Raw genomic sequence first — 20728 nt, 5'->3', positions numbered from 1 at the left:
AGGGGTCTCCTTGCCTTAAGCCTCTGGCAGAGAGAAGTAGCCTGTCAGGCTACCATTGACAAGGATAGAAAAGGATGGATTGGAAACACAAGATCTGATCCACCTCCTCCATCTAGGGTTGAAACCCATGCGAGATTGAATTTGGTCTAGGCTATCCCAATGCACTTGTTAATTGGCTTTTTCCCAGTCCAACTTGATAACAAGACCTTTCTGGCCTGAAAGGGACCTATAATGGATAGCTTCATGAGCGGTGAGGGCTCCATCCAGGATTTGTTTGTTTGCCACAAAGGCAGATTGGGTGGGAGAGACTACTGAACCTAGCACTCCTGAAGACAGGAGGCTAAGGCATTAGCCAGGATTTTGTAAGAGGAGTTCAAGAGACCAATCGGTTTGAAGTCCCTCATTTTGAGGGCTCCTTTTATTTTAGGGATGAAGGTAAGGAAGGTACAATTTAAGGCGGAATTAAGGCGACCCTTTGATAGAATTCATCAAAGAAGGCTAAGAGGTATGGTTCAAGAGTATCCCAAAATTGTTGGAAAATAACTACTATGAAGCCTTCGGGCCCAGGGGCCTTATATTTCGGAAGGTTCAATGCAGCTCTTTAAATTTCTTCCAAAGAGGAGGGTCTCTCAAGCCTCGAGGATTCAAGAGGAAAGAGCAACTGGAAAGTGATGTTGCCTAGAGAGGTGAAGGGGCTTCGAAAAGAGATTCTTGAAGTATCTCATGAAAATACGGATGATATAATCAAGCTGGGTATAAAGCTATGGTTGTCATTGGAGACTTGGGGAATGGCATTCGCCCTTCTCCTAGCACAGCAGTTTTGTGAAAGAAAGCAGTATTTATATCCCCCACTTTGAGCCATTTAAGCCTAGACCTTTGATACCAAAAGATTTCTTCTTTCTTCAAAGTGAGCTGGAGGTTGATTTTAGCAAAGGCTCTATCGAAGATTCCTGGGGCAAAAGAAGCCAGGTTACTTCTAAGGCATCCAAGGACTGGATGGTAGCCGAGAAGGCCTCAACTTGAACCCTAAATTGGAAGGGAGAGAACCACTCCATTGCTTGATGGAAGCCTTGACAAGTTGAAGTTTCCTGGAAAGTCTAAATCCTACCAAACCAAACACTGGCAGGGAGGATCATGTGGATCTGAATAGATGGGTAAAAGCTGGTTCTTTCAACCAGTGAAGCTCGAATCTAAAAGGTTTAGCCCTGCGAGGAACTGGATTCGAGTCTAGCAGGATAGGCTTATGGTCAGAGGTTGCTTTAAGAAGGACACAGGAACAAGTACCCGAAAAGGTAGACTCTCAAGAGTGGGAGACGAGGAACCTATCGATCTTGGTTAAAATAGGGTTGGTGGAGTGGTTGGACCAAGTAAAGGAGGCCCCAAAAAGGGGTATATCAATAAGTGGAATATTATTAATGAAATCCGAAAAGGCACTCATAGTGGCCATTTGTCGACCACCATTAGACTTCTCGTGGGAACATCTAACAGCGTTGAAGTCCCCTCCAATCAGCCAAGGGAAGTCAGAGGGGGCGGCCACCAATCTGATTTCGGGCCAAAAGCCCTCACGCCTATAGGGACACTTAGGACGGTTGTCAAGGGTTGGCCAAAAGTGGAGGTCAACTGAGGGGCGACAAAAATGGATGGTGATAGAAAAATCCAAGCAGAGGGTTTGGAGGGCAAGGAGGATTGATGGGTTCCAGATAACCCAAATGCCTCCAAGGGCACCAAGGGAATCCTTAGCGACCCAGGCATAGGGGGAACAAACCCATGTGTCCTAGACCAAAGAAAGGTCAAGGAGGGGAGGACAACTTAGTCTCAATAGAGTTAAGAACTCAAGAGAATGGAAAGAGATAAGAGAACAGACAGCACTGCGCTTGGAGTGGCCACCAAGACCCCGAATATTCTAGCAGAGGATCTTCAACGAGGGGAATTGGGGTGGCCAGAGGATTTCATGGATCTCCTCTTGTGGGGACTGTTTATTAAAGAAACAGAGATAGGAAAGGTCAACATTGCCAATCCCTAAGGGGTGTCATAGTTCACCCCAAACTGGAGATTGACTAATTCTCTTAATCCTTTAGAGGTTTGAGGCTTAGAATATACCTGATGGGCGCCTGCGGCCTCACTCAGATGATCCGTGAGGTCAGATAAATTTCCTTCGAAAGCCAATCCTGAGGTTTTGATCATATCCAACAGGTGGCGAGGCTCCTCTATCGATCCTAACCAGCTCCAAAGAATCATCCAAAAGCGAAGATTGAATGTCACAGTAGAAGTCCACAGATTCAAGGGGGGGAGTCCTGGGTTAAGCTTTAGAGGGAGAAGGGGAAAAGGGTGCCTGCGGCCTCACTCAGATGGGCGCCTTAATCCTTTAGAGGTTTGAGGCTTAGAATATACCTAATGGGCGCTTGCAGCCTCACTGATAAATTTCCTTTGAAAGCCATTCCCGAGGTTTTGATCATATCCAATAGGTGCAAGGCTCTTCTATCGATCCTAACCAGCTCCAAAGAATCATAGGACAACGAGGATTGAATGCCTGAGTAGAAGTCCACAGATTCAAGGGGGAAGCACTGGGTTAAGCTTCAGAGGGAGAAGGGGAAAATGGGGGGGGAATAACCTGGGGGGGATCATTTGGAGGGCTGTCGGAGAGGCAAGGGGGGAAAGAGGGGGAGGATGAGGATACTCAAGGGAGGGGGGGAAGACGGAAGGGTGAGAAGACTCAGGGCGAGGGATGAAGAAGTAGTTGAGAGGGGGAATACATGGGGAAGGCGTCCTCCCGATATCTCAGCTGCATTTAGAGCAAGACACATTTCAAGGGAGAGGGGAGGGGAACAAAACGGTCTAAACGGACTCAGGGAGGCCTGTATCAGGGGGATTTGGGAGTGGAGTGGAGAAAGTATTAGAATGTATGGTGGATTGAGGTGAGGGTCCTTCCTCAGAATAAGAACAAGGAGGGGAGGGAGAATGGATGGTGGGGCCGGGTGTTGGGAACGAGCAAGGATGGGCTTGCTGGGATGACAGCAACAGTGAATGCCTCTATGAGAAATGGGACGGGGGATCTGAGGTGGAGCCAAATGATTGACAGGATAGGGAGCGACATGGGGGAGTCCCTAAGAGGATCGCACTGGTGAGAGGCAGAGTATGGTTGGGTGTGACTGTGGTCATGGGTGCTGGTCCACCCTTCGTGGTCTGGCCTAGGTCGGTCATGGCGGATGGGAACCTGAGGGAAATGTGAATGTTGGACGTGAAACCGTTGCAGTGAAGGTGGAGGAGATTGGGGATGAGATCTAAAGATTCATAAGTGATGAGCAAAATGACTTTACCTAGAGGGAGGGATCCGAAAGATTTCTAGTGAACTAAGAGGAATACAACACATTTATCGCCAATAATTTTGAAAACATGGACAGAGAGGAATTCCCTCAATGGAAACCCAAAAATTTTCTTTATTAAGAGCATAAAGATGTTCATTCGAGCGCTTCAGAGTGAGTATAGCCCCACGGAAAGAAAGGTTGTTAAACAGGAAAATTACATTAATTGAGGGAATGACTAGAAGGGAAATGAGATAGTTACCATTATGCGTAGGTCTACACAAGAGATGGGGAGTCTTGAAAAACTTGCTGAAACCAGTTACCATTATGCATAGGTCTACACCAGGTCTACACAATTTTGAAGAAATTAATCACATTTGCAGGGATATGGATGTCTCCTTAAAGCATATATGGAGGACGTCCAACAAACTCGCAGATCTCATGGCGACGGAGGGAGCTAGATTCCAAATGGAAGAGCAGGCCAGGTCCCACTCCTTTTTTGTTCAGTACCACAGCTTTACTATGTAGCCTCCCTCGACGCGAGCACGCCACGGCCTAAATAGTATTTGTTTTGTAAAACCATTGTATATCTTTGTATATGGGCGGGTCTTGAAAGTTTATTTGTACATCACCGACTAATGTATTTTTTACCGAAAGACAACCTGAGGTGGTGCCTTCGGTTCCTTACAATTCTGTAACTATTACTATCTTAGTAATACAATGTTAACAGTTCTCAAAAAAAAAAACTTGCTGAAACCAGGAAGTTATTCCTTTAACATTATTACACTGGGGTGAAAAGAAGCAATGAAGGAGTTTTTCAAGGATGCAAGGCGTTCTTTTATCCCTAGAGAAGCATTCAACCAAACCTCAAGGGTGGAGATAGCATGAGGTACAGGGGAGTTTGGTATCTGGCTACAAGGAGGTAAAGGAATGGTCTGAGATTAAGGTTGCTTGGGGGATGGTAAAGGGGGGGGTGGGTGGTTGAAGTTGTTATTTAAGCATAGGATTTCTAGGGACCCTCAGGAGGAGGATGAGCTTATGGGTATGGGGGAGAAGGTTGCGAGATGATAGAAGGGAATTGAGCCTAGGGACGAATGAAGTGTTTGTAATGGTTGTAAAGAGGAGGGATTGAACAAAGGTTTTCTTAAAATTGAAAGTCCACCCATTGGAAACCCACCTTTCTACTAAATTGCTAGAATCCACTGGATGCTCACCAGAAGAAGCCGGAATCTCGCCGGAACAGTCACACATTATTTAAAAAGCAAGAGATATTGTGAGATTGATTTTTGTTGAATTTATGAAATTAATTAGTTTGGGAAATTTGGAGTTGTTCTCACACATGTGGGGACAAGGGTGGATAATCACAACTACACATCAATGATAGCTAGATATAAAGTTGGATGGCTAGGATCTTGCTTCTCTCTAAACCTTTAATGCTCAAGATTGGTGATCCCGAGTCAATCTATCAAAAAGGCAAACTCAAAACCTAGCTCACCCTCTATAAATCACTCATGCTTGGCTCATCAAAGCTAACCTAATAGATGATAAAGTCTTGGACTTATAATAGATTGCAAGCAGTCCCTAAGGGACAAACACTCTCGAGATGTGGGGGAACTCTCTCCAGAGCATGTGTATTTTTCCCATCAGTGGATCTTCCTGAATAAGAGTGGTTTCCCATTATGCGACTGTCATATGCACGTATTGTGAGTATGATCATCGTCAAGAATTTAGCTCATGTGAATTTAGCTTGTGTCCTCTCAGATCAACGTTTCACACAAACAAAATCGCATTGTTGTGTAGCTAAGAATCCCAAAGACTGGGATATGGAATCTTGATACCAAAGTGTCCAGGAACCGAGATTCATAAACTAAAGTGAATCACGTTTCTACAAAATTGGAAATGTGATTCCTTTCTTTCCTAATCAAGTTTTGTCCAAGGAAACGCAGAAACGAGATTCTGAAACGGAATCACTACCCCAGTGGGTGATTTGAATAACTGTAATAAAATTAAAAGGAAAGAGAAAGTCTCTTACACACATATCTTTGATATATTCATTATTATCATATTAATAGAATTTAAATGTAATTTGTTTCAAAATCCAAATAAAACTTTATTAGATTAAAACGTGCACTTAGATAGGACATGTTAAATAATCAATGGTTCTAACAATTGCGTCTGCATAACATAATGCAATATAATTTTACTTTTCTTGCAAATAATAAATGAATATTTTTAGGGTTTATATTTTATTCTTCTAATTTCAATTACTATATTTGAAAATTTGCATATGATTTATGTGTGTCATCATCAATTTAGCCTTTTCTCAATTAATTGAAGTTGGCTACATGAATCATGGCTCTCTATTCTGCTCTATTCATGGCCATATCCTCAGTAAGGCCATAAGTCCAGTAATATATTTTTGGACTACTTCCAACCATGTCCTTTTGGGCTTACCCCTTGACCTTTTCAGTCCTTCCACTTGAACTAACTCGCACCTCTTTTACAGGTATCGTATTTGGTCAGCATCACACATGGCCAATCCATCTAAGTCTACTCTCTCTCCTTTTATCGTCTATTGGTGCCATGCCTAAATTTCATCGAATTGATTCATTTTGAATTCTATCCCTTCTTGTCTTGCCACTCATCCATCTCAACATCCTCATCTCCGCTACATTCTATAGGTATATTATTTTTTGCCCTCCCAACATTCCGCCCCATAAAGCAAAGCTGGTCTCACCGTTGTCCTATAGAACTTGCCCTTCAGCCTCATTGGTATGCGGCAATCACATAAAATTTCAGTCGCACATCTCCACTTTGTCCACCCAACACTAATTTTGTGTGCGATATCTTACTCGATCTTCCCATTTTCTTGGATAATCGACCCAAGATATCAAAAATGCGATCTTTTTGTACTTCCTGGCCGTCAATCGTAACTACTTCCTCGTCTCTACTCATACTCTGTCTTAGTCGGACTGATTTCAAAACCTTTCCATTCTAGAGCATCCCTTCAAAGTTCTAACTTTGTGTTGACACTGTTTCGGGTTTCATCAATCAAAACTATTTCATCTGTGAACAACATGCACTACGGTACCTCATCCTGTAGGTGTCTAGTTAAATCGTCCATAACTAAGACAAAGAGGTACGGGCTCAATGCTGCCCCTTAATGTAGATGTATTGTCACCGAAAGCTCACTCGTCTCTCTACTAGTTGTTCGTACACTAATTAGTGCTCCATCATACATATCTCTCACCAAATCGATGTAGTGTTTAGATACATATTTCTTTTCCAACACCCACCAAATCAAATCTCGAGGTACTCTACCATAAGTTTTCTCTAGATCAATAAAGGCCAATTGGAGATCTTTTCCCTTCACCCTAAAGATCTCAATCAGTTGCCTAAGTAGGAAAATAACCTCAGCTGTTGACCTTCCTGACATAAAACCAAATTGGTTTTCAGATACAAACCTTAGTCATTGCTTAATGACTCTCACCCAGAGCTTCATAGTATTCATAAGCTTGATCCCTCGATAGTTTGCACAATTCTGTATGTCTCTTTTGTTCTTGTAAATAGGTACCACAATACATTTTCTCCATTTATCTGGCATTTTCTTTGTTCTCAAAACCTTGTTGGACAGCTTCGTCAGCCAGTAGAAGCCAATTTCCCCCATGCACTTCCAAACCTCTATCGGGGATACCACCGGGTCCCAAAGCCTTACCTATCTTCATCCTTTTCAAAGATTCTTTCACTTCCGACATCTTAATCCTACGAATGTATTTATGACCTCCATTGTCACTTGTACCAACAGTCCCTTCCACCACTATGTTCCTACTGTGCTCGTCATTTAATAATTTTTAAAAATAGAGTCTCCACCTTTCTTTGACCTCGTCATCCTTCACCAAGACGCTTTGATCCTCACTCTTGATGCATTTAACATGGTTTACATCCATACACTTTTTCTCCCTTATTTTTGCTAATTTGAAGATATCTTTTTCACCTTCTCTTATTGCTTGGTTAATGTATAGATTATCATATGCCTTGAGTTTAACTTTACTTACTATTTGTTTAACATTTTTCTTAGGATTTTTATATTATTCTCAATGTTCAATAAGTCAGAGGAGGCCGCCTAGATGGTGGGAAGCCTGGGCAGCCTAGGCGCAGTTTTGTCGCTTCTAAGTTTTGGCCATTTCTATTACACTGCCAAGTTTTATGACATGGTTGTTTTTCGCTAATGGCCTTCTGAACCTCATCATTCCACCACCAAGTTTCCCTATCGAAGTTTCTTTTATCTCTAGATTCTCCTAAAACTTCTTTTGCTACTTTCTTGATATATTCAGTCATCTCAATCCATATTATATTGACATCATGTTCAGAGTTCCATTTTCCTTCTTCAAGTAATTTATATCTAAATAAGTCTATTTCTCATTTTTTAAATTCCACCACCTAGTTCTTGGACACCCATTACTTTCACCCCTTCTCCTCCATGTCTTTATGCAGACGTCCACAACCACGAGTCTACGTTGGGTAGTCAAACTCTATCCTGAGATAACCTTGCAGTCTTTACATGATGGTTGATCTACCTTCTTAACTAGGAAGAGGTCTATCAGGCTTTTATGTCTTCTACTTTTATAGGTTATTAAATGTTCACCTGGCTTTTTAAAGTAAATCTTTCTATTGCTAGGTCGTAGGCCATAGCAAAGTCTAGAATAGTCTCATTCATCTCAATTATTTCCCCAAACCCATATCCGTCATGTACCCCTTTATATCCTCTACTATCCTTCCCTACATGATCATTTAGGTTCCCTCCTAAAAAGGTCGTTCTCTCTCCATTTGGTATGTCTTGGACTATTCCATCCCAAAATTTTCTCTTAATTCTATTCCCGAGCCTCGAGCCGGGCTGGCCCGGGCCCAATTCGTTGGCAGCCCTACTTATTTGTGCAACACCTTTGTGCATCTAAGCAATGCCTAATGGCTTTCCTTTCAGTTAAGCAACATTTTTAAGGATAACAAATCTAGGAAGAGACAAAGATCCCAGAATGCCAAGCATGGTTGAGTGCACCCTAAGGAACGTAGCAACTCTTTAACTTGATCACAGTGCTGGTATAAAAATCATTACTGTAATCAATACCTACATTGTTTACATGGAGAAAAATCACAAATTGTAGCATTAATTAGAACTGTCATCGCACATAAGCCTTTGTGAATGCATTAAAACCTAGGAGGTCCCCTATCCCTCTTTTTAACCTATAAGCCATGTGAAAGCCAGCGACTAGTCCCTCATGTAATGTCCTAGAGAGAAGCTACTAGAAAGCACCTACTATAGATAAGGGGTCCCCTATTCATAGAGCTCAAGAGAGGTAGAGAGGAAAATATGTGAACCAGCTTCTCTAGTTAGATTGGAAGATTTATGGAGTGAGAAGGCTGGTCCCAACCATCCATCCCTTGCTTAGCCAACATGAATCAAGGCGGATAGTGCTCTAGCAGGATTTCTGATTTCAATACTATTCCAATTATATATGGAGACCAATAGATCCTTACAACGAAACTTCCGGTTCCATTTGGATTCCTTAGCAAATTCCAATTAGATTTGGGATTCCCTCTAAGATTCTATTCATAAACACTTATAGATTCTCCAACCACTTTAGATTGCCAAAATTTTTCCTATTAACCACCTAGATCTTCCTGAATTTTATTTGCATTAAGAACCCTCCATGATGTTCATGCACCACCTAGGAGTCTTAGTGGACTCCATGTCGTTTGATTCTTTGACCAGCCACGTGGTCCCTATGACCAGTGGTCAAAGTGTGTAGCCTCACTTAAACAAAATCGTGTCCAAGTTTGGCCCCATGTGATCCACATAGCTCCTCCATTGTTATCTTGTAAACAATTTTGATAATTTTTAAACACAAAATTCATAATGCGATATTTTGGTGGTTAAATAAAGAAAATAAAAAAAATCCTCAAAGAACCTTTGGAAAACCTCTTAAAAGCAACTAGAAGAGTAGCCATTGAAACGGGATCTTTCTACAAGGCATTCCATGACCACCTTATATCCACATGTAGACCCCAAACCAACCCAACAGACTAATGACCAACATGTCTCCCGCGCAAGGTGCTCATGATTGACCTATCAAAGTCACCAAGGCATAGAAGTGATGCAGTCCACAAGCCATAGATTCCACTCTCCACAAACACAAGTTAGGGTCTAATGCACAGAGCACAAATACTTATTTAAGAGTTCAAAGGTTTCCTCCTCATAGGGGAGTCTCTCTCATGCACATGCATGACAATCGTCACAGAGAACTCCAACAAAACTCCGGGATTACGAAGATCTGAGGAAACTACAAGCATGTAGATATGTAGGGTTCCATTGCCAAGGTTTTCAAGCACTTGTCCTCAAAAGCCCTCAAACATCCTACATCACATGAGCCTCTTTCTTCCCCTGGCCAACCAAACATAATCAACCCTGGCTGCAGCCGACCTCAACAGGTCATGCATGGACCCTCTCTGGCAATGCACATTAAGAAACCAACACAACCAGCTTAGGTTGCAAGCACACTCATTTAGCCAAGGCCTAATCGCACGCCAAAGTGAGAATGAAGGAGCTCACTACACCCCATATAGAGTCTAGCTCCCTACTCATTCTACACTCTAGGTACCGCAGTTAAGCACAGTCTTTCAAACTAAGGGCAATCCATAAACATAAAGCATGAGGACACATACATGGTGGAAACACAACAGAGCTTTAATCAAAGATCAAGTGTATAGGTATTTCATCATCATTGTCAGAGTCTTTTCCAAACTAATTAGGGTCGGACAAGCTTTTCATTATCATCCTCAGAACCCAATATTAGGATGTTAAAATTGTTCAATTGCCCTGCAGCACATGACACTTGAAGGTGATCAATATTGGGTTTTTGTAATCTTTACATGCCCAAGTGTATAGGCATTTAAATGTTACAAACACCCAATATTGATCACCTTCAAGTGTCAAGTGCTGCTGAGCAATTGAATAATTTTAACAGCCTAATCACTATGAAAATTTTGCTTCACCTCCAATCTAATAAGGATTCCACTTCAACTATTCAGCTTTATGGATTCACAGAAAGACAGAGGGGAAGGACACGTCATCCAACAAGGCATCATAAATATGAACTCTCCACCAACCACCACAAACCTACAACACTCTCGCCCCGGCAGAGAGGGGAAGGACACATCATCCAACAATGCATCATAAATATGAACTACTCTCATCCGCAACCACAAACCTACAACACTCTCCCCCCGGCCCATCACTTTCAAACCTGCCTCCATAAGTCCTCTCAAGTTCCATCTCAAATATCCAATAAACCCATAGAACCCCAAAAGTATGAATACAACACAATACCAAACACTCGAACTACATGAGAGCACCATTAACCTTGTACAACTCATCCTTCAACACCCTTTACAAAACTTCCTAGCTTTTTGTTTTTCACTTTTACTTTTGTATTCTTTGATGGATCAGGAAACTTTGTGGGGTTGTGCGTGCATTTACACATTCCCAACTTGTTTCTATTTAAATTAAGGAGATTTAGACTTAGTTGGCACAAAGCTTCTGAGTTACAATCTAGAAGCAATAAAGGACATTGTTTCAATTTTAAAACTTAAATTTCACATTCAAATAAGCTGCAACAAATGATGCCTGCACATCAAAAACCAAGGAAGAAACCAATTGCTAATACTTTCAATTACGTTAAGGAAATTCAGATTAATAAAATTTGGATCTGTTAAGTAACACACTAACAATAATTATGGTAAGTAACACACTAATAATAATAGACAAGTCTTATCATACTTACCCAAAAAAACAACAAGGCTTACCATGTCTAACTTCATTCATCAAAAAACAAAGACCATCAATAGAGGAGTTCAACCATATCATAAGACACGGTCATAAAATGGGGAGTCAAAAGGTGTACATAACAAAAATTAAATGAAAGGGAGATCTATGGAGAGAATCAATTTTGGTTATCATTAACCAAGTTACTCCATGTCACTACCAACTTAATCCATGTCATTACCAAGTTACTCCATGTCAAATGTAAGCCTAAGCATAAAATAAAGCAAACAAGATTTTCATTACCTGTCTCACACCAGCAGAATGAGCAGGCCCACCAAGAACAATGCCTAAGACCTTTAATTTGGCGGAACCATCGTCATTAGGAACTTCTCTAAGATTCATTCCAACCCCAGTAATATCATACCTAGCCATCTTTGAGAACTGTAATAAAGAAAAATTTAGAAACAACTGGACTATAGGATAGATAATGAAAGAAACATTCAAAACTACTCATTAGTACCAATATTTGGTCATAGAAATAACTATTTAGATGTCAGTGGAGTAGAGTCAGTAAACACATTGGAATTAGCATTGACTATATCATATGGGCACTAGAAGATCTAAAAATAACAATGGAAACTCTCATCAAATAGTAAAAGACACATGAGCACACAACAGGGCACATGCAAGCAAAGCATCATGATTCAAGCTCAGGATGTAACATGAAGAAAGGCCCAGCTACTCAGAATGAAATTTCCCCAGGGAAGATCAGACCCAATGGGAAACTAATGTACATAGAAGGGTAGTTTGGTAATGGTGCACAGTGCAGTAAGTAGTGGAAATCTTGGACTTAAGAAACCCCTTAAAACCAGTTTTGAAAGCATATTGTCAGACCCCCATCCTGTAGCATACCAAATCCATTTTACCAAAAGGAAACCATGATACAGTGGGATTTGTTTGAATAACATCGAAACTTGCTTAAGATATTTCTTTCACTTTCTTCATCATTTGTGATTTTCTTAAAGGGTGCGGTTTCTACAAGGTTGCAACCTTAAACAATCCAATTAAGGTGCACCTCCAAAATTTATCACAACGTGTAATTTTGTTGTAAAAAATTCTTAGGATTATCTTAAAATCTATTTTCATATCTAATTAGAAAATTTTAAACTCCAAAAATAGTTAAAATCAAGGAGATCCATAAACATATGAAAATCTTGAAAATGGACGGCCTAGATAATGTGGTGCAAGATGCACTATTTCTGAGACTCAAAAACTTTTTTTTTATATTCATACTTCGCGATGTCGAAATGATCAAATACAGGGTTTTTCAACATTAAAACAATCTTTCCGATAGATTTTGGAGGTGCATCTGTAATTCTACATTTTAAGGTTGCAACCTTATATAAACTTTTCCCTTTCTTAAATTCTTAATGTGCTCTCAAAAATCAATGAGAGTGGCTACTAAATGAATGAGCGTACCTTACTGACATTCATCAATGTCACCAATCTCCATGCAAGGCTTCCTAGGCCATGCAAGACCCTATATGAGCTATATCCAATGGAATGGTGTATACAGATGGTTGGGACCCTCCTAGATGTTCACACTTTGTTAGGCCTGATATCAGACCATCCTTTCACGCAACTAGCTTAATTCACTTAAAGGTGTGCGTAAACCTATAGCTATCAATGAGTGTGTATATATAGAAGTGTTTCTGGGATATGGTGCTGCTCAAAAAGGTTATCACTACAATGATCCAAATTTGATATATTATACATTTTAAGGCATGTTTCTTTGAAGAGTTCTTTACTTTAAGATTTCAAAAGGTCTCTAAACCTCAACCATTCACTTATTTACCTTAGTTTCTTGAGCCTCCAAAACCTTTCTGGTTCTTCTCCCAAACCTCCTCACAATCTATACTGGATATAACAGCCCTCTAGTTTGAAAAGTGTGGCTATGTGAAATTCAAGGTACTAAATTCAAAAACTTTCTTTTTTTTTTAATTCAATATACTTAAATTCCACTTACATAGGCTACTATATACTGCTGTAAATCAAAATTAATAGCTTAGTTACAACCTAGGATCTTTACTTTCACTGTCAAAGCAAATAAAAACCATCCTGAAGCAATAAACAATCTTCCACTATTGTTTTGAGTATAATATATGTTACTGGAAATTTACAGAAAACTACCAAATATTACTGAAAAATAATTAAATCTACTGGGAAGACTTACTAGAAGGTGACTAGAGTTACCCTCACAGGTCTTGATCCACCCCACACTCAATTCTCTGATCGATGGCACACTTTTACTCATTTGGGTGTTGCTGGAAATTCTGAGATGGGAAGCTTTTCAGGTTATACCTGTCAATCTAGGGTTTGAGAGAGCTCAAAAACTTAACTAGGATTTCCACAAATCCTATAAGACTCTATGATTTCTACAAACTTAATTAGGATTTCTTCCTTCTTTCTTCAAATACTGCAAACCTAATTCGCATTTGAAAGTGCCACCTCCTTTTTTCTTTTTATGGGTGGCGTGACTCTCTATGAGACAAAGGGGAGAGAGAGACATGATTAAAATTGAAAGAGAGAGATTGAGAAATATGGGGTGTGTAGGAAAGGGAGAGAAATTTTTTGCACGAGAGGGAGAGAAGTATGGCATTAGAGAGAGAGAGAGATCTTAGGGCATGAGAGAGAGATCTTAGGGCTTGAGAGAGAAATCTTATCATTTTTTTTGAGATATGGTTCTAATAGATTTAAATAGAATAAAATCTATTTCCCATTTTGAATAAGATTCTAATCTAGGTATCCATTATCTAAATTTCCAGCTTGACCATTAGGATATTTAGGAAGTCTGTGGGGTGAGAGAGATCAAATCTAAGTCAGATCCCACCAATCAACCATCATAATTTTCGATGAAAATAGAAACTTTATCCCCATATAATTTGACCCAAATCCAACGTCTATATAAATTTGAATTATAACCACTTTTGTCATTATCTAGATCTTCCAAAATCTATAGGAAGTTAAAGATCATCTTTTTTAAAAAAAAAACACAAAACTCTCTTTTGAATAGGAATTAAATCTAGTTTAAAAATAGAAGATTCCCTATCTAACTAACTTCAACTAAAAGTGGCACATTTAAAATAAAAAATAGGGGCGCACCACCTAGGGGATCATGTGGGCCCCACATATTGGTGGTACACACATGTGGTGGATGGATCCTTGGTCCTCACATGTACCTTCTCAAGTTCTGAAAATTTCGAACAAGCCCTTTTAATGAATTTGACTGTAGAAAAAAAATTTAAATTTCTAAAAAAAATTGTAGAAATCATAAAAACATTTCTAAAACCGAAATAAAATAGTTTAGAAGTGGATTAATACCAATGAGTCAAAATTAGCGACGATAAGGGCACTCCATTTGACCCAAGAAGTAAGAACTATGATCCACTACTATTTTCTTATCCAACCCAACAAAAACCCATGACCCACAATCTCAATCTTGGGGCTCATGATTGGTTTGTTAAAGTTGGACAATAAACAGTGGGACTATGATCCTGGATTGTGGATTCCCTTTAAGAGCAAGTCTAACACTTATCACCACAATGCAAAGAGCGCTCTCTCTATGCACATATACACATGTCCTTCTATAGGGCTGCTTCCCAGTAATACGGTTGTCATATGTACATGTCTAGCGGAAGGTTGTTGAGGCTTTGGCCCTTGCTCTCATAGGCTTACAACCGCACACAAGTGACGACACAGTTCTCCTGAACTACAAATATCATCCATGGGCATCTCTTCGATCTCCACAAAGGATGACCCACCCTTCTCGATAGTGCCACATGCCCAAGGATAAGGGTTTTGGACATAACTACCCAACCCTTGGTCAGTCAACACACACAATCCTATTGAAGTCCATATTCCACTATAAATTATCATCTTTACAAGCTCTCTAGGCCTTTGAAGGCCAAAACCCGACACAGTTGTCCACCTTAATGTTACATGTGATGTAGTGTCCACTGACACCTTCCTAAGAGTTAACCATTAAGGCTACTATGCAATACAATCATAAAGCCATTTCTACTCCACCTGAGTTTCTTCTCAAGTCTGATAATATTTACGCTCCTCTCATTTGTTATGATTTTCAGTTTATAGTGCTCTGTCATTTTGCTCTTGTTACTTCATTTACTTCATCATATTCTATTCTTGCACAACTAGTAACCACAAAGAGGCCTGGAAGCAAGGTTGTTGGAAGCATGTCATGGCTGAGGAACTTTAGGCTTTAGAACAAAATGATACTCATGACAGAATCCCTCTTTCTCCCAGAAATAATCTTACTGGGTGTAAATGGATCTTTGTTCTTTAAGATTGACCTTACTAGCTGGTAGCATGTAGAAAGCTCAGCTTGCAGCTAAAGCATACACAGAGGAGTATACTTCGGATTATGATGAAATATTTACTCTGATCACCAAACTACAGTGCGAGTTGTTTTATCAGTTGTAGCTACAAGACATTGAGATTTGCATAAAATGGACATAAATAACGCTTTTCAATTCAAACTAATGGTGCAAAATGAAATTTTTCTGGAAACCCTCTCTCAATTGCTCTCTCGTCAGTAATGGGGACCTCGCCGCTGGAAGCTTCTTCTCCCTTTAATAACAGATCCTTCCAAACTTAGGTTCGACTAGTAGAACCTTCTCCCCCCTTAGGGGAGATAGAGCCCAACAGCCTGCCCTAATGTTATACCAACATTTAACTCCAGTCTTGTGCCAACAATGCTGGCCTTCAGAACCCACTCGCAGAGTCCTTCATAGATATTCCCTCACCTACCACCCCTCTAACTACAATTACTTAATTTTCCTACATAAACCTAAAGATCCTGCTGGTCCATCTTCCTTTGCTTTTTATCATAGCCAAATCCGCCATCCACCCTACCTCAAAAAACCTTAATCTAAAACCCTCCAAATAAACTCAACTCCAGGTTCTAATCATGCCAAACAGACAGCAACTCACCCAGGGTCTCTGTTGGATGTATATGGCGGTTCAAGCCCTCAACACTGTTGGACTCGTACTCATTCTATGGCTCCAGTGGGAGCATGGGACCCAAAAAGGGCCCCGTGTTTGAGGCGACTCAGTGGGCCTAGACCGTCTGGGGCCCCGAGAATAAAATACTCAAAGTCACGAAACTATGTTCACGAGGATGGGCATGTCACCCATCGGCGAATCAAATAGGGTTTGGGATCATCACTTAGTCGACATTAGAGATATCCCTGTGGTTTTGGCTGGAAGGTAGAGTAGAACTTCTGCATGGGAAGGTAAGTCTATGAGGACAATGGATAGAGCCTCGACAACCACCTTCTGCATCGAATAGGGCAGTTCTCTAATTTGTGTGTATGTTAAATCGTTTAATATTGTAAAGTCATTGGCTGTAATATACAAGGGAAAACCTGTCTTTACTCAAGATGTAACATATGTTATAATACAAGAATTAGGGTTCTGCCATGGTGTGTGTTTTCATGGTAGAATGGTGTGCACCCCTTTTGTCTCCTCTTCTCTACGTTTTTCATTTTAATAGAACAAGGTTTGAATATGCTCTCAATGTGATCAACTATAATCAAGGGAACCCATATTTTCTTTTTCTTAAAGATTCATCATCTCTTTCTATTCTAAACCCTAATATTTCTTTCTTCATCTTCACCCTCTTTCATCATACTCATCCTTCTTTCCTAAATCCTAACTTTTCTCTCTCATATTTCCTCCCATATTGGGGGTACCAACTGTTCAAGCTACTATTCATTCTATTGTTCACGCTATCTTTGATGTTACTATCCTTTCGAGCCCATGTTTCAGCCACAAAATTCATGATTCTCCCTTAATCCAATATAAACCTAGATCTTGTTTAAAATCTATAACACTAGTATTCACAACCTATTTGTTGCTCTTCAAAAAAAAAACAAAAATTCCTAATTGTTGTTCTCCTTCTAGTCCAAAACACTAATTGCCCTTCTCTCTCGTGCTCTTCAAAACATAATTACTGTTCCTTGCCCTTCTTTCTTCTTCCTTGAAATCTCTTACTCTCTTGCTCTTCCTTATTCTATTAACAATGGCCTTAGCATCCGTTTCTTCAGCTTCTTCTACTTCTATTGGCAAAGGCCTATTGCCATGCAAACATAATCATCAAGTCTTACAGTTCAAGTTCTATGCCACCACTTTAGAAAGACTGTACATTTCAACTTGTTGTTACTCATTTGAGAGATAGAAATAGCATCTATTAGTGGATAAATTCAGTGTTTTTGTTTAAGAGTTTCATTCAAATTTTTTACGTCTCAGGCATGAACTACGTAAGCAAGAAGGAAGAAGTATTGACTGATTAAAGAAGACAAGATAAGCTAGCTAGAGTTTTACGCTTTTAGCTAGAGTTGGAATTTCTCATGTGTTAGAAGAAACAATCTTGTACGCAAAGTTCATGACAGATTCATTAAAATTTCGCACCGAGATTTTAGTAGACAATATAAGAGCGCCATTGAAGACATTTTTAATTAGAAATGCTTTCAAGAGAAGTTATTCGACAGATAATAATGAGATTGCAGTAGCAAAAAGCTCTAAAAACCATATAATTTCACAAAGTAAAGCAGAAAAGCCAAGAGCATAAAAGATCCATTAAGGGATAATACCTCCGATGGCGTTAGAAACCGAGTATATGGGTCAGCCAAGCTAGCTAACATACTTCTAATAATATCATGAGCTTGAGATCTTGTGTCAATGGAGCCAGAAAGAATCTCTTCTTGATTTTTCTGAAATAAAGCAACTATAAGGAAAAGTAAAGTAGTTTGAGAATCGGATCTCTGTTCAGCATGCTCAATTATCCACTTCCACAAGGAAACTTTAAACTTAATGGGGCTCGAAAGCAAGAAAAAGAACAAGAATTTCAGAAGTTACAAGAATGCATTGCTATATACCATGTCAACTAAAAGGAGGTACAGCAGACCTTGGTTAGATAGGAATCTTCAAACACAAAACGACATTTGAAAGAGAACAAAAAAGTATTAGCAATGGAGGACGGCAAACCAAACGAAGATAGATGTAAATGTTATATGTCACATGTAGAGTGACTAAACATGACAAAATAGGACTCAAAAACCAATAACCTGGAACTCTCCCAAGTACAGTTATCATTATTCGCATTCCAAAGAGCCAACCTATCAAATATCTGTTCGTCGGTAGTGTAGAGGTCTCTGTGGACTCCCCCTCCAAGAGAGTTTATAAACGCATAGATAACAAGGTGAACATGGCATGGTAGCAGGAGCAGTTTGCTTTTTAAGTGTTCGCCAAAACATTTCATCATCCTGAAAATTGTCGCATTGCAGTAAATTATCAGTAAATGTATGTTCTTTAGTGTCCAAGATAGATTTTGAAGAGGTGATACCCCATGAAGATCAAACCTCCATCGCTAAAGAAGTCCCCCCACCGACCGAAAAACAGGATTATGCATTTCAATCAACAACCTTGTATGTATGTCGTACATCTGGTGATGGTGAAAAATGATGAGATATAATTCCCTTACACGTTGTCTAATGCACCACCAATGGATTTATGAGACTTCATGAACCAAACATTATTTGGTGCCCATGATGGATGAGTTCGGACGTCAAAAGTATGTTGCCTTGTGTATGGACTATGGAACAAAAGAAGCATGCTGTTAATTGTTGCCCTAAATTTATTGATTTCACGTGTGTATGAGCTACTGCAAGCATGACTTGTACTCCTCATTCATATAATCATTTCCATAAACAGTAGTAATGTATGACACATTCTCTTTAAAACTCATATCTTTAAATTTAAAAACTTTTCTTTTGTTCAACAAACCAAAACCTTACTGACAATCACCGCCAATATATGGGTCACCGAAATACAATTGGAAGCTTATGAGTAACTTTCAAGTAACTTTTCTAGCCATTACTCCTATTCATCCCAAACTAACAAAACCATTTCTCCAAGAGAGAAAATGAAATTACAGACCATGTTGATGTGTCACACTAATCATAAAATTAACGCCCATGGGGAACAGAAAACGGGAAACAAGGAAAACCCACTTCGCACATAATTCTCTAGCACATAACAACCTAAAGCGAGGGAGAGAGGAATAAACAAAACTCATTTTCCTCAAAATTTTCAAGAAAATAACAGCCAAAATCAACTCACATATAAAGAGAGAGGGGGCATGTTTAAGAAGGAAGCGAAATATTACCAGCCATTTTTCGGTAGACCAGCTGTGGAGATGAGCATCAAAGAAGCTATCATTTACGATTTGCCAAGCTTCCTCCACAATCCTTCGGTTCGGAACAAGCTCCAGGGAAAATTCTCTCACTTCATCTCCACCTTCTTCTGATTTACGGCAATCCGGAGCAGTGGCAGAGTGAGAAGGTAATCCTGCTGCTGCTTCCACTGCAACTGCCACTGAATTGGAGGAGAAGCTAAAGGATAGAACGCCTGCAACAGCGTGCAAAAGGATTTTCTCAGTCCAATTCAGAAGACGTTGTTCGGCTTGCATGAGCGGTGGCCATGAAAGATTAGTGAGATGAGGCTTAGAGTGAGGAGAGGATGGAGGGCACATGCAGTAGCTCAAAGACCCCATCACCCCCTGCGGTCCCTTGGCTCTCTACCCCCACCTTGCATATGGGATCGATTTATTCATGAATCATTGTACAGAGGACAAGGTTTGTATGAGTCCCCCGCCTCACCTTTCTAAAATGGAAATACGAAATTTCTGAAGGATATATAAGGGGACAATTGTCTGCATGTTTATCCTTTTTGTTACCGCTGCGTATTATGTCTTCCATTACTTACCATAGATTTTTGACAAGTGCAGGTTTAGCGTATTATATCTTCTATTACTTAAGAAAACCTTGATATTACTATCCAGCTCTTGATCATAATCACGATGTAAATATATCATGCATTGTCATATATGATTGTTTTCTTTCATTCACTGGGTATTTGTAGGCCTCCTCTTCTCCTCTCTTTCCCTCTGTCTTTCTAACCAGAAAGAGTGAAGTCTGGTTCCCTAAAGTAAAGGTTGGATTAGGACACAAAGCTTTATTCTCAAGAGAACATGTAACTATAAATATTTCTCTAGACATTCTCTAAATAAGCTTTATTCTCAAGAGAACATGTAACTACAAATACTTCTCTAGACATTCTCAATTTAGAGAATGTGGAGCTTCTCAACCTATAAATACTTTTCTGAACCTTTTCAAAATCTTTAACCATGGATCTTCTCAAAATCTTTAACATGGATCATTTCCTTTTGGCCCCTTTCATGTTCTCTCGGTCTTCATCATTCTATATCTCTCTCCTCCCCTTCTTCACTTCTACCTCTCTCTTAACGTCCATCATTGGATTTCTCCTTCTTCTCGTCTTCTCCACAATCTATGCTCCTCTACTGTTTTTCTACGTCGACGCTCTCGGGAGTATTGTTCTCCTTCTCTATCTGGCATGAAACCATGTGAGAGAAACCTATCCCAAGTAATTGAAGGAGCCAAGCACTCGCAAACTCTCCTCAACTAAGACACAAGGTACTTCAGGCTTTCTCTTTCTTCAAGTCGTGCTT

General features: G+C 39.9%; 1 protein-coding gene and 1 long non-coding RNA gene across 10 annotated transcripts in view; both read right to left on the bottom strand.

Moving 5' to 3' along the window:
* Positions 1-19793, bottom strand: part of LOC18428503 (Peptidase S41 family protein) — a 63528-nt gene extending 43735 nt beyond the window's left edge. For 5 of the 9 annotated variants that reach the window (XR_016041360.1, XR_016041361.1, XM_020663791.2 and 2 more), the window contains exons 1-3: positions 19367-19793; positions 17793-17912; positions 11425-11562 (exon numbers count right to left, since the gene is read on the bottom strand). Coding sequence is in view for 5 of the 9 variants with exons in the window: in XM_020663791.2 (XP_020519450.2) it covers positions 11425-11562; positions 17793-17912; positions 19367-19753 (645 nt within the window). In the remaining 4 variants the exon portion in view is untranslated. Of the gene's footprint in view, positions 1-11424; positions 11563-17792; positions 17927-18317; positions 18465-19366 lie in introns of those variants that run through there. The other 4 variants (XM_088847738.1, XM_020663792.2, XM_088847741.1 and 1 more) reach the window with 2 other exon arrangements.
* Positions 18318-18794, bottom strand: LOC148780481 (uncharacterized). Its single transcript, XR_016041362.1, has 2 exons — positions 18561-18794; positions 18318-18464 (listed from the first exon to the last, which is right to left on the bottom strand). It is a non-coding gene; the product is annotated as an uncharacterized LOC148780481 (long non-coding RNA).
* Positions 19794-20728: the final 935 nt, after the last annotated feature.

Source organism: Amborella trichopoda, chromosome 9 (assembly GCF_054954075.1).
Source record: "Amborella trichopoda isolate Santa Cruz 75 chromosome 9, AtrichopodaSantaCruz75HAP2 v2.0, whole genome shotgun sequence".
Classification (NCBI taxonomy): domain Eukaryota; kingdom Viridiplantae; phylum Streptophyta; class Magnoliopsida; order Amborellales; family Amborellaceae; genus Amborella; species Amborella trichopoda.
The sequence above is the reverse complement of the archived record's forward strand: the minus strand, read 5'-3'. Positions and strand labels throughout refer to the sequence as shown.